This window comes from Pseudophryne corroboree, chromosome 5 (genome assembly GCF_028390025.1).
Source record: "Pseudophryne corroboree isolate aPseCor3 chromosome 5, aPseCor3.hap2, whole genome shotgun sequence".
In the NCBI taxonomy this organism is placed as follows: Eukaryota; Metazoa; Chordata; class Amphibia; order Anura; family Myobatrachidae; genus Pseudophryne; species Pseudophryne corroboree.
The window spans coordinates 397,185,837-397,199,873 of record NC_086448.1 but is presented as its reverse complement, the minus strand read 5'-3'; the positions used below and the strand labels follow the sequence as shown (position 1 = coordinate 397,199,873).

At 47.5% G+C, this 14,037-nt stretch overlaps 1 protein-coding gene across 2 annotated transcripts in view; it reads left to right on the top strand.

Annotated features, from left to right (window-relative positions):
- Nucleotides 1-14,037, top strand: part of EPB41L4B (erythrocyte membrane protein band 4.1 like 4B) — a 574,953-nt gene that overhangs the window by 497,032 nt on the left and 63,884 nt on the right. For both annotated transcript variants that reach the window (XM_063922726.1, XM_063922725.1), the window contains one exon: nt 12,324-12,357. In XM_063922726.1, the coding sequence (XP_063778796.1) occupies nt 12,324-12,357 (34 nt within the window). The remainder of the gene's footprint in view (nt 1-12,323; nt 12,358-14,037) is intronic.

Sequence of the window (14,037 nt, the reverse complement as noted above, 5' to 3'; positions counted from 1 at the left end):
AAGTGCTGAGGAATGAATGAAGGAGTATCGGATGCTGGAGACACCAATTACGCTTGTGAGCACTGGGTGTTTGGAGATGCAGAAGTGCTAGGAGGCACTGAGGTGATAGGAGGCACTGAAGTGCTTGTAGGTGCAGAAGTGCTTGGAGGCACTGATGTGCTTGTAGGTGTAGAAGTGCTTGGAGACACTGAGGTGCTTGGAGACACTGGTTCTTGGAGGCACTGAGGTGCTTGGAGGCACTGAAGTGCTTGTAGGTGCAGAAGTGCTTGGAGGCACGGAGGTTCTTGGAGGCACGGAGGTTCTTGGAGGCACGGAGGTTCTTGGAGGCACGGAGGTGCTCGGAGGCACGGAAGTGCTCGGAGGCACGGAGGTTCTTGGAGACACTGAAGCCACAGGGATACGGGAGCTCTGGAGATCACAACTACAACAGCAGTAAAGATGAAACACGGCAGCTGTGGTTTTCAGTTAAGACTATGGAATACTGTACTGTGCCTTTAAGATGAACCACTGCAGCTGTGCCTTTACGTTGAGACTCGTGGAAATAGTGAATATCAGTGGCAACACAAAAGTAAACCAAACTGGGTAACAAAGGAACAGAGTTTTCACAGGAACTAAAGTACAAAGGTTACCTTTAGGGAGCTCAGCTTCAAAGCTCACACAGAGCTGTGTTTGACACGAGGAACTGGTCCTTGGTGATTGGTGAGCAGGATTAGGTGATGCAGAGAGTCTCAGGCTGGCAGAGGATTGGACAACTCTGGGTCAGGTGAACAGTCACGGTCATGTGAGTACTCTAGACTAGGCTGTGATGTAGAATGAGGCCTAGCAGGCCGAGAGAACACTGAAGCCTGAACTTCTGCAAAACATGCTGGCTTTTAGGCCTAAACTTCAGATTACTGAATTCAGCCTCACACAGGAGATCACCACAGGTGGAGCTAATTAACTATTACCTTTCAGGCAGAGAACTCAGGAAAACTCATAGTGCTGACAAGCTGTTTAACTCATTGAGTAAAAAGACACAGGATCCGGGACAGATGGCAGGGGTAAGTCACCAAATATGAAACCTACAGTCAGGATTGTGACACTGGGGATACAGTATCTCAAACAATTCTCTAAATCCCACTGAACTAATGGCGGATACCGGATGCACGTCTAACACCAACATAGCTGTCAAGGCCTCAGTTATCCGCTTTGCAAAAGGATGACTGCTGTCATATTTCATCTTCCTCACAAAGGACTGTTGGACAGTCCATTGCTTACTGGAAATAGTACAAGTGGTCTTCCGACTTCCCCTCTGGGATGACGATCGACTCCCAGCAGCAACAACAGCAGCGGCAGCAACAGCAGGCAAGGATCCTCTGGAGGAATCCAGGTTAGGAGAGGACGCCTCAGTCTTGACAGTGACATGGCCTGCAGGACTACTGACGCTCCTGACTGAGAAGGAAGTTGACGTTGAGGGAGTTGGTGGTGTGGCTTGCATGAGCAAGAGGAAGAGGGGATTTAGGTGTCAGTGGACTGCTAACGCTCTTACCCAAAGTTTTACAACTTGACACTGACTTCTGATGAATGTGCTGCAGGTGACGTATGAGGGAGGATGTTCCTAGGTGGTTAACATCCTTACCCCTACTTATTACAGATTGACAGAGGCAACAGATGGCTTGACACCTGTTGTCCGGATTTGTGGAGAAATATTTCCACACCGAAGAGGTGGCTTTTTTGGTAATTTGCCCAGGCATCACAATGGGTTTCTTCATCCCACGGATAACAGGTGTCTTCCACGGTGCCTGACTTAAACAAACCACATCACCATCAGAATCCTCATCGTCAACTTCCTCCTCAGCGCCAGCAACACCCATATCCTCATCCTGGTGTACGTCAACAGTGACCTCTTCAATTTGAATATAAGGAACTGGACTGTGGGTGCTCCTTCCAGCACTTGCAGGTGGCGTGCAAATGGTGGAAGGAGCCACCTCTTCCCATCCAGGAAGGTCAGGAATTGCAACCCGCGACACACTTGGACTCTCCTTGGGGATTTGTGATACCATCTCAGAACGCGCAGTTCTTTTCTGTGCTTTTTCCAGCTTAACTCTTTTAATTTTTCTAGTGGGAGGATGAGGGCTTCCATCGTCATGTGAAGCTGAACCACTAGTCATGAACATAGGCCAGGTCCTCAGCTGTTCCTTGTCACGCCGTGTTGTAACTGTCATATTGGCAAGTTTACGTTTCTCCTCAGACCATTTAAATTTCTTTTTTTGGGTCTTTTTACTGAACTTTGACTTTTTGGATTTTACATGCCCTCTACTATCACATTCGGCATCGGCCTTGGCAGACGACGATGGCATTTCGTCGTCTATGTCATAGCTAGTGGCAGCAGCTTCAGTACTAGGAGAAAGTGGTTCTTTATCTTTCCCTATTTTATCCTCCAAATTTTTGTTCTTCATTATTTTTCTGGAGTTCTATAACACAATATGCGGCACAGGAATGACTGGTGGCTGATGCACAGGACACTGCCACTGGTCTGATGCAGAACAACACAGCAACACTGTAAGGGACATTGTTGTTGTTGTTGTTGTTGTTGTTGTTGTTGTTGTTGTTGTTGTTGTAGTAGTAGTATCCCATATCCCAATATTCCGAAATACAGAATATTCCGAAATGCGGACTTGTATTATTATTATTATACGGCAACAGTGGACATATGGCAGCAGAGTATACCACTGTGACTGCCTGGTCACTGGAATAGCTGATGCACAGGATAACACAGCTGATGCAGGATAACACAGCAACACTGTAAGGGACTTGTTATTATACTTTATTATACGTCAGCAGTAGACATATGGCTGCAGAGTATACCACTGTGACTGCCTGGTCACTGGAATGGCTGATACACAGGACACTACCACTGGACTGATACACCACAATACACCACCACTGAACTGATGCAGCACAACACAGCAGCAGTGGACATATGGCAGCAAGAGGACACAACCACTGTGTCTGGACAAATACAGCACAAGACACGGACACTGGAAGAACGGAGACACGTCCTCTCTGTACACTATACAATGCCGGAGTGAAAATGGCGGCAACGCGAGAATCCGACAGCAGGATGATGATGTTTTGCCTCATTCTGGTTTCCGAGTCAGGCGGGAAAACCTGAGCCTGGCTCGGAACCGGACTCTAATGGTGAAGTTCGGTAGGGTTCAGTTCTCTGAGAACCGAACCCGCTCATCTCTTAAAAAAAAAAAAATGTACAGTTAACATACCCTCCAACATTTTACACTGAAAAATCGGTACAAATCCGAAAAGGGGGCGTGGCCGCGGGTAAAGGGGGCGTGGCCACGCCCCTTTTCCTATCCTTTCAATGGAAGTTTGGAGAGCCAAAAATCGGTACAGACCATGAAAAAAAGGTACTGTACCTATTAAAAAGGTACAGTTGGAGGGTATGAGTTAAGGGGGGTACACACGTAGAGATGTGTGCTTCAATTCTAAGCAATCTGACTAGATTGCTTAGACGTTAAGCACACATCGCTCCGTGTGTATACTTAGCCCATAGTTATTTTCTTGTTTGATTATAATTTATGATTATGTAGTATATGTAAAAGTTTTGGGTTGGTTTAGTTCTTGTTCAGAACTACATATGGAATATGCTGTTACCTTATTATTTATTTGAAATTGTAAAAATGTAAATAAGTGGTTGCAATTTGAAATAAAAAACATTCCCATAGCGATATGCAGCCCCACGCGTTTCTATCGCTCACTCTAGATTGGCCTGCATGCAGGCCAAATCTAGTCAGATCACTCACGTCACTGCTGGGTGGAGTGAGCGTTTTTTCTTTCTTTTCCCCTTGCTCTGCACACATCGCGCTGTGTGCTGAGCGTCTTGAGATGTGTGCTGAGCGATCTGTGCTAGAACGCTCAGCACACATCTCTGGGAACAATCTCCCCATGTGTAACCCCTTTTACACTTTAGTATCAGTGTGCCATGATGTATAATATTTAGGTATAATGAGAGCAGGAGAGGAACAAATATCTAAAATAAAAAAATTGTAATCATTATAAATCAGGTAACTTTGTAATGCCTCTATGATGGTGCTAAATAGTATAATTAATAAATTGGAATTTTGTTTGTTTAATGGTTAACAGTTTCCACGTTTTTAAATTAGGGAGTAAGTGTGATCGGTTGTTACCCAGCAGCATGGCATCATCATTATTATTATTATTATTATTATTATTTTTATGTACTTATGGTGTGTTGCAAAGGACCGAAGTGCCATACAATGAAGGGACAACGCAGACCATCTTTCAATTAATTAAATAGAACCAGGAATGTAATTTCTTCCCAGTCTCCCAGAGGCAAGTTGGAGTGTGGTGCCCCCCCACCCCCCACCCCACCCTGTTAAAAAAAAGAAATAAATAAAAATGTAAAAGTATGATGTGTGTGTGTGTGTGTGTGTGTGTGTGTGTGTGTGTGTGTGTGTGTGTGTGTGTGTGTGTGTGTGTGTGTGTATAAACACACACAACTTACATAATTATATAGATTGTGCTCTCAGCTGGTCTACAGGGACCGGAGCCCGCAGTGAATTGGCAGGGCTCCAGCTATGCTGTGTGACAATGGGCACTGGGTCAGTCTCATGAGATTCAGCCGTCTGCAGCATGCAGAATCATCTATCACGGTGGGTCCCATATCAGAGTCCAGCAGCTGCGGCAGGTGCACCGTCACTTGCCATCCTGTCTCCTATTACAGGTTTCAGCAGGGCTCCTGGGATAGAGCAGATTAACTCTGCAGCAGTTGCATCGCAGAGCTCCATTGGAAGAGCAGCGGTCACACTTGAATCCTGCTGTGAACCACAGAGGTACTGCTGTACATGCAGGTGCCCCTTCAGAGATTGGAGTCCGGAGGCAGGCATCCCCATTGCTTCTAGGAGTTACGCCCCTGCATAGAACAGAGCAGGGAAATGGGAGCAAATTGGGAGCACACTAGCATGATACAAGCCTGTTCACAAGAGCTTTAAATATAGATTTAGAAACCAAAACGAGTGATCTTGATAGGTACATGGGTGGAAGGGCATGGGTTAGGAGGAAGCCTAGGAATTAGCAGTCTGCCTACAAAAGTTTATATTATAAAAGGTGGAAGTTGATTGGAGGAGTTTTGAATCTCTGATTGTGGCCGGGTAGCATCCCCTGCCTGCCTTTTGGCTGTGTTGTTTGCGTGTGTGTGTGGTTCAGGGTTGCCTACCCCGTTTTTTGAATGAGCCTCCCGCTGCCCCGCTCAACGACCGCGTCCTCCCGGTTTTTTCGCTGCCCGCCGAAAATGCGGATTGCGCATGCGCGAGTCCAGAATGGTAGGCGGCGAGGCCCGCATGGGATGTCATGATGAGGACTCCTTTTCCTTTTAAATACCAGCCGTTGCTCCTACAACCCCGTCCTGTGGTCTGCATTTACATAACATGCCCCCCACATCACGACGTTGCCTGTGCAGGTCCCGCCCTTGCCATTCTGCACTCACACAATCTGCATTTTCGGTGAGTCCTGAATTCCGGGGGTCGGGGCCTGCACGAGTCGCTTCATTAAGTTTTCGTCATGTTATGTAAATGACGGCCACCGCAGCGTTTAAGGTAGCGGTGGCCGCATAGGAGAGAATAGTAGTAGTTTTCAATGAGCGGCAGTGTCACCATGAGTGAAGGGGGAGGGGCATGACGAGAGTACGTCATGTGCTCCGGGACCCTCTCGCTGGCAGCAGCCGTAAACCCCTACTCCAGCCTACTGCTTCCCCCACCCACCTCTATCATGTAACCACCTGAACGCAGATTAAGATGACATGACAGGAGCTGCAGCAGAGTTGCGGGTAACTGCCCTCCCTTCCCTTCCACCCATTAGACTTACGGGAGGGGAAGAAGCACAGGAGCTGGCGAGGGACTGCATTGTAAGGTACAGTCTCACAGTCACACTGTCTGCACTGCTGAAACAGGACTCCAGTCCAGCCCACACGCAGCAAGACGACAGCAACGAGTCTCAGAATAAGTCTCTTTCACAAGCCCCAGGACCTGCATTCCATAGTATGAAACCTCGATCTCCCGTTATTGCCGGCACCCCCCTCCTCTTCTTCTCCCTCCTCGCCCTTCAACTTTCCCTTTCACTCACAGTCAATTGCCTTGTCCCTGTCTGTGTAACCTCCCTCACCACACGTCACTGCCTTTTGCCCTGTGTATGGTTTCTTGTTAGTTACTACACACCCTGGCAGGGTGTCATTTAGATTTAGTGCAGCTGCAGCTCTGGTTTGTCCTGCAGGAGAATGTATTTTGCATAAAATTCCATCAGTGGAGACAGACACTTAACTCCTTGCTAGAGATTACCGTGGACAAGCTGACATCCTAGCAGGTTCATATTTATTATAGATGATAAAATATTGATTGTAATAAGGTTTGGGCGCTTGAATGTACTCTCCTCTATAGATCTTGCAAATTAGAGGGCTGTTTAACAGAAGCATCATGCAATCGGACCAGGTCCAATCTAGGGGTTAAGTCTGCAACCCAAAATCATAGATTTCGGCCCTACCACATTCAGCAGAAGGTTCCCGCAAATTACCATACAGCTCCTGGAATTTCCCCCCTTCTCCTGTGAGAATCCAGACTGCGCATGCGCGAGCCCAGAATTAACGTGGATGGGGACTGCAGGAGAGACGTCACAACGCATGAGATCATGTTGCTGAAAAGCTGGCCACCAGCACTGCAGGTTTGTGGGTAGCGGTGGCCAAGCAAATTACAATAGTGCTAGCACGCTGGATGAGGAGGCTCTTTCTCGGTGGCAGTGGCCAAAGCAGCAGGGGTGGTAATAGTGGCCTCTTCTCCCGTCAAGGTGGCCTGTTTATTAAAAAAAAATGGAGAGGACAGTGGTGTAACTACCAAGGGTGCAGGGGGTGCAGCTGCTATGGGCCCCGAGGTGCTTCCAGGGTCCACTGCTCCCCCTACACCCAGACATTGGCTGCCTCCAATGGCGGATTTAGGGCCTCCCTGTCATTAATGAGAATTTTTTTTTTATTATAAAAACTAAAAAGCTATTGAATCGTGAGTCACATCCCGCTATACGGTGAGGGCCGGGGATGGTCGGTCGCTCACATAGCTCCCGTTCCCGTCTCCACAGTTCAGTCACCTTCGCTTTGTCTCTTTGCCACCGCCTGGAGCTGCCTGCTAATCACAGCAGCTTCCTCATCTCCCTGCCGGGTCCCATCACTGCCTTCTGCCTCTCGATATGTGCACCCTGGCAGCCCTAATGTGCTCTGCCTGCGGATACCCTCCCGTCCTGAACACCAAGGCTTTCACCCGCAACCGGAGTATGACACAATAGAGCTGGCGACTTCTGCAAGTGTGACCTGCAGAGCGGCACATACACTTCCAGGACATCTGTGGGAGACTTCGGTGCAGTTAGTGTGGCGTGTGTTGTGGCATCCCTGCCTAGCATATATACCTCTCCCTCCAGGTGAGCTGTGGTGATGTGGGGGTGTTGTGGTAATGAGAGAAATGGTGTGACAGAGTTAAAGCTGCCATCTTGCTGTGAATGCTACTCTGCTGCCAAGGGGCCACCATCTTGCCCCCCTGCCCAGCCGCTTCTCTGCTTAGGGGGCCACTGCTCCTGCCCAGACATTGGCAGACCCTATGTTCAGACGCCCCCCCCCGCCCCCCCCCCCCCATTCCCATGCCTGTGGGCCTTCACTAATATTTCCCCTTTCAACAACTAAAAGGTGTATTAAAGACCATTTGCTGCTCCCTACTTACCACTGCAGATCCCGGCTACCTCGGTTCGCTGCTGACTCTGTGCTCCACAAGCATGCATCAAATTTGTTACCTATTGTAAACACTCTGTCTCTGTTACCCTCTGCCTCTCCCCTGCGTCACTATCTCATCGTCTCTCCTGTCACCCTCTGCCTCTCCAAGGCATCAACTTCTCCCTATCACCCAATGCCTCTCTCTATTACCTTCTCCCTGTCACCCATTGCCTTTCCCCGTCACCCTTTCCTATCACCGATTGCCTCTCCATCTCCCTCTATCTCTCTCCGTTACCTCTGTCTCTTGTCACCCACTGCCTCTCCCTGTCATCCTTTATATCACCCACTTTCTCCCCCTGGCACTTTCTCCCCACTTTCTTCCCCATCCCCCATTCCCTGGACTCACCCACTGCCTCCCCTTGTCACCCATTCCCTGGCGTCACCCACTGCATCTCCATTTCACCCCATGATCTCTCCCCGTCACCCACGGCCTCACCCTCTGCGTGCGCTCCTGAAACCCCCCAACCACTAATTTCCCTGTCATGGTGCTTCCCCTGTCATTTTGTTCTGGATTTGACCCTGGTTGTCTCCAAGGCCCGCTGCTCCACCCCTTTACCCTCACACATGGTGAGAACAGCTGTCTTAGCTGATTGCACCCCCTTCCCCACAGGCTACAGCTACGTGGAGGATGTAGAGGGGAGGGGGCCCTTCCTGGCCAGCTCCAAGTGTTCAGAATGGACAGGTAATTTATCTCCTGCTTGTGCGCCCCTGCCTACCTACTCTTCCCCCTCTCTTTCCTCTCCCTGATACTCCCTTGTTTCTCTCTCTCTCCCTGATACTGTCAATCTCTCTCTTTCTGACACTATCACTCTCTCCCTTTCTCTCCATGAGAGTCTCTCTGAGACTCTCTCCCTCTCTCACTGATACTGCCCCCTCTCTCCCTGACACTGCCTCTCTCTCTCTTACACTTTATCTCTCTACTTACTGTCTCTCTCTCCCACTCTCTCTCTCGGACACTATCACTCTCTCCCTCTCTGACACTGTCTATCTCTCACTGACACTGTCTATCTCTCCCTCTCTTTATCGGACTTTCTTTTGCTCCCCTCTTTATCCCTCCATCCCTGACACTCCTCTCCCTCTCCTCTCCCCCCCCCCCCCCCGTTCTTTCTCTCTGATACCCTCTCTCTCCCTGATGCGATCTCGCCCATCTTTCTCCCTGACGCCCTTTCTCTCGCTCTGTCTCTTTTTTCCCCATTCACTCTTTTTCCTTGAAACTCTCTCTCCTTGACCTCCCTTTCTCTCCCTCTCTTTCTTGCTTCTCCCTCTCTCTCCCCTGACACCCCCTTTGTGTGTGTCTTTGTCTCATTCCCCTCACTCTGTCTCTCTCTCCGGCTCCCATAAGGGGCATTGTAGTACAAGACTTTTCCTATGGGACCCCAAAGTTCTAGTTACGCCCTTGGGAGAGGACATAAAGGATTAACATAGTAGTTAACAACAGAACAGCATCATAGGGTCCATGGGGACTGGGTGCTGAGTGTAACAGGCATTAACTGCATTCTGAGAGGGCACTCACTGGCAGTCATCCATGGTTGTCAGTGAGTGGGGCAGGTAATGCCTGGGACACTCAGCAACAAGGGGGACATTTACTAAGCAGTGTTAAGAGTGGAGAAGTGAGCCAGTGGAGAAGTGCCCATGGCAACCAATCAGCACTGAAGTAACATCTATAATTTGCATACTATAAAATGATACAGAGCTGCTGATTGGTTGATGGGGCAACTTCTCCACTGGCTCACTTCTCCACTCTTATCACTGCTTAGTAAATGTCCCCCAAAGTCTCTTCCCTGTCTCTTGTCAGCATATGGGTCTTGGGCCTGTTATGCAGTCCTGGTGGTATATAGGGAATGGAGTCAGGAGGTTTCAAATATATCTAAGCTAAGAAGAATTCTCCCTGCTGTGTAATGTAGCTGTGATGTCAGTGTGTAGCTATGCTGTGTAATGTAGGTGTAATGTTGGTGTGTACCATGTACTGCGCTTTGTACTTTAGCTTTCACCTACCAGTGACAGGACACACCCCTGAGTGACAATAGATACACCCATTGGTGCAGATAGACACGCCCCTTGGGTGGGATGTGACGCCCCCTCAACGCCGCACAGAAAATGTGTGAGCTACAATCTCCCTGAAACTACTTTTCAAAAGTAGACAAGTATGGTGTGGTTTTGTAGGTGTCAGTGACAGCAGCAGGGCGTGTTGAGTGGTTAGAGCAGGGTTGGGCAATTATTTCGTCCACTTTACATATTTTAAGCTTTGGAGGGCCACATAAAATATTTTGTATTTATTATACATATCAATATAATTAGAATGGCAGCTATTGTAGGAATGTTATTCTAAAAAATGTAAAAAATAATGTGTTTGTACAAAATAGCTAGTCTAAGGGCCTATGTATTAATAATCATGGCGCAGTCTCTATCAAGATGGATATTTTCATTTTGTATGAAAACATACCTCCAGTAGTACAGTATACTGTATATATACTAAAGTTAACTCGCAGGGACAGCGGTAGTGATAACCTTCCTTCGTCCTTGCAAATTACTGCCCTGGGATATTGGAGGAGTTTTTTGCATTTGTGAAAGGCTCCTCCAGAGAATGTCACTGCTCATGCACACAGTATCAGATTTGGGAGCTAGCCAGAGGCTGCAGGAGAGGGATCTTAGGATACTCCCTACTCCATAGGGTAAAAGCGGTTTATGCATGAGTTCATCAAGAGACTGAGCAGTCTCAGCGGTAGCAACTTCTGATCTTAGTTTTCTAAAGTATGTGAGCTGAAACTATGTCAGCCTTTTTATAGATCGTATTCAGTGGCGGTTCTTGCCACGGGCAAGCAGGACTTTTGCCCGGGGCGCCGCCTTCCGGAGGGCGCTGACGCCATCCGGAGGGCGCCGCACCGTGGCAAGATCCGCCACTGCTGCCCGCTGTGTCCCCCGTCCGCCTCCGCTGCCCGCTGCCGTCCCCATCCTCGGCGCCTCCTGTGAAGGGAACTAGACGCTATGCGTCTAGTTTCCCTTCGTGGAGAGTAACTGCTGAGCGGTGCGCGATGACGTCATCGCGCACCGCACAGCAAAGGTCCTCTCCACGAAGGGAACTAGACGCATAGCGTCTAGTTTCTCATCGTGGAGAGGACCTTTTGCTGTGCGGTGCGCGATGACGTCATCGCGCACCGCTCAGCATTCAAGCGGCGCTTTCAATGTACAGGGGGCGTGACTCACCACGCCCCCTGTATTAGGCCACGCCCCTTTCCTGCCCGGGGCGCTCTGCGCCCTTGAACCGGCCCTGATCGTATTCATACAAAAAAACAGTCCTGGGTCCTTTGTGGCAGCAAACAGATACTTCAGATCAAAAGTACAACTCTACTGTTTTAGATTATAACATATGAAAGTCTAGTTACATATTAAAATTGCAAACATTTATTAAATCTAATATTTCTAAATGTCCGAGAGAGAATGTAGTGAGTTCACTGTAGAGATAAAACGTTGCATTTTTCGATATGATATACTGTACAATACTCTAGATCAGGCATTCCCAACCACGGTCCTCAAGGCACACTAACAGTGCTGATTTTAGTGATATCCAGGCTTCAGCACAGATGACATAATTAGTAGCTCAGTTATTTTGATTTACCATCTGTGCTGCAGCCTAGATATCACTAAAACCTGCACTGTTGGTGTGCTTTGAGGACCGTGGTTGGGAATGCCTGCTCTAGATGTAAAGAAATTATAATAATCAAAAATACAGATGCAGATACAGCCATGGTTGCACACAGAATATACTGTAGGCATTCTTTATATCATTTTAATCAGCTTGTTGTTGCTTGTCCGTCCTATTCAAATAGTTTTGTGAAATAAGACTTTTTTTAATGGAAAAAGTTGCACCTAATTCAACAATTTGGTAGTATGAAACTACTCACTTATGTAGTTTGTAAAATCGATCAGTGTGTACGCACAATATCGTTTCTCCGGGAGTCCAAGGAAATTGTGAGCAACATTGTGTCATTTGCATGTTGTCTAGTGTGTACCTGGCTTATGAGTGCAGAGAAAACACACTATTGGAAGGCCTATATATTAGTGTACTTTTGTATTATTATTATTTTTTCTAAAATGCAATACAGAAAACTAGGATGCAGAATAGTAGAATGCAGATCCATATTGTACTTTACTGTTTTTAGACTATCAAAAAATATATATAATTTTTCCAAACTGAACAATACAGTACCTTTTTGATTAAAAAAAAAAAAAAAAAGATTTATGGCTGTTGAAGTAGGAGTAGCTGTGTGGCCACAAATTTGGCATTCTCTGATAATAATAAAAAAAAAAAAAAAAAACCTTTGTCATTTACTTTTCAATGTGAAATAGGATTATCCTAATGTATTACTATTAATTCTAGGTCACAATTGACAGATTTGTTCGTTTTGTTTTGCAACATGATGATATTGATTTAAAATAAACATACCTCTAACTGTAATGTTATGCAGTGTTTTCTTAGCCTGATTTATTCATTTTCTCCTTATAGTACTAAAAATACTTCTGAAATGCAGAACTACCAGGTAAACTTTTATTTTTATTCCATCAAATGTTTATGGTGCTGTGGAAATAATAATTTCAGCATTCTGTTCAGTATAATCATGACAAAACAAAGAGCCTGTTGTCACAATATAGTGCCACTCTTTTTGTTATGAATATTAAATTTATATCTGCAGTGGGGTACACTGGGATTCCACAGGGATAACATCGGGGTGTAGAGTTGGATCTTGATCCGAGGCACCAACAGGCTAAAAGCTTTGACTGTTCCCAGGATGCATAGCGCCACCTCCTCTATATCCCTGCCTCCAGGCACTGGAGCTCAGTTTGTAAGTTTGTAAGTGCAGGCAGCTAACAGTGAGCCCTGAAAAGAGCTATTAAGAAGACAGAAGACTTCAAGGGCCGCAGCATAGGCACTTACAAGTGCTAGATGTCATTCTGACATATCATGCTGCAGCTCCCTCACCTCCCCCGGCGGCGCTGTATACTCCTGCGCCTTGGTTGCCAGGTACTTACAGCGGAGGGCTCCTATTTTCCCTAGGGCACACACACTTGCCGCTGCTCTCCAGGATCGCGTGGCCGCATCAATGGAGGAGGTAAGAGGGTCCCCCAGGCAGGACCCGCTGGAAATCGCGATCCGGCGCGGTCTTTAGGAAACGGACCGTGCGCACTGGCGTGGACACTGTGGCCGACAGGGACCCCACTAGACCACCAGGACAAGGGCACAGGTTGGATTCTCTAAAAATCAGTTTTACTAAGGCCCACAGTACCCGGTGGTGAAGTCCAGCAAAGGGATAAGGCTCTGACCTGTAGCCCCTCCCCCAGCCCCAGGCGCCATTTACTGCTAATGTTCCCGCCCTGGAGCTGCTTCTCTCTGTCATCCTCACTCCCTGTCAGCTTTTGGGCGCCATTACACACATGCTGAGCTAACTCTTGGACTGCTGGGCAATGTCTCCTCTGTAAAGCCGTCTGCATCATCAGCGCTGTGCATTTACAGGACACTTAAGTATTCTACATGTCTTTTAGACAGTGTTAGTTAAGAACAAGTGCGTACATACAGGGATATTTAGTACAAGTACCCTGGGATATACACCCAGTCTTTACTGTGCATTGTTATATCTATATATCTACATAGCTTTACTTAGTAGTGCAGTTACTTAGTATTGCTAGTCCAGTGCAGATTTATTGTTTGTAATAATTTCTGCATTGTACATGTGACTGTGTGTGTGCCAAATGCTGCTGTGTGATTTCCATTCCGTGTATCCAGTGATCGCGCTGGTCCAAAAAAAAAATGGGTCCCAGGGACCCCTCACTTTCAAAAATTGGGGTCCTACCGTTCTTTCTCTAACGTCCTAGTGGATGCTGGGGACTCTGTAAGGACCATGGGGAATAGACGGGCTCCGCAGGAGACAGGGCACTTTAAGAAAGAATTAGGACTACTGGTGTGCACTGGCTCCTCCCTCTATGGCCCTCCTCCAGACCTCAGTTTGAATCTGTGCCCGGACGAGCTGGGTGCACCTTAGTGAGCTTTCCTGAGCTTGCTAAATAGAAAGTATTTTGTAAGGATTTTTTTATTTTCAGAGAGATCTGCTGGCAACAGACTCTCTGCTACGTGGGACTGAGGGGAGAGAAGCAGCCCTACTCACTGTGGATAGGTCATGCTTCTTAGGCTACTGGACACCATTAGCTCCAGAGGGATCGAACAC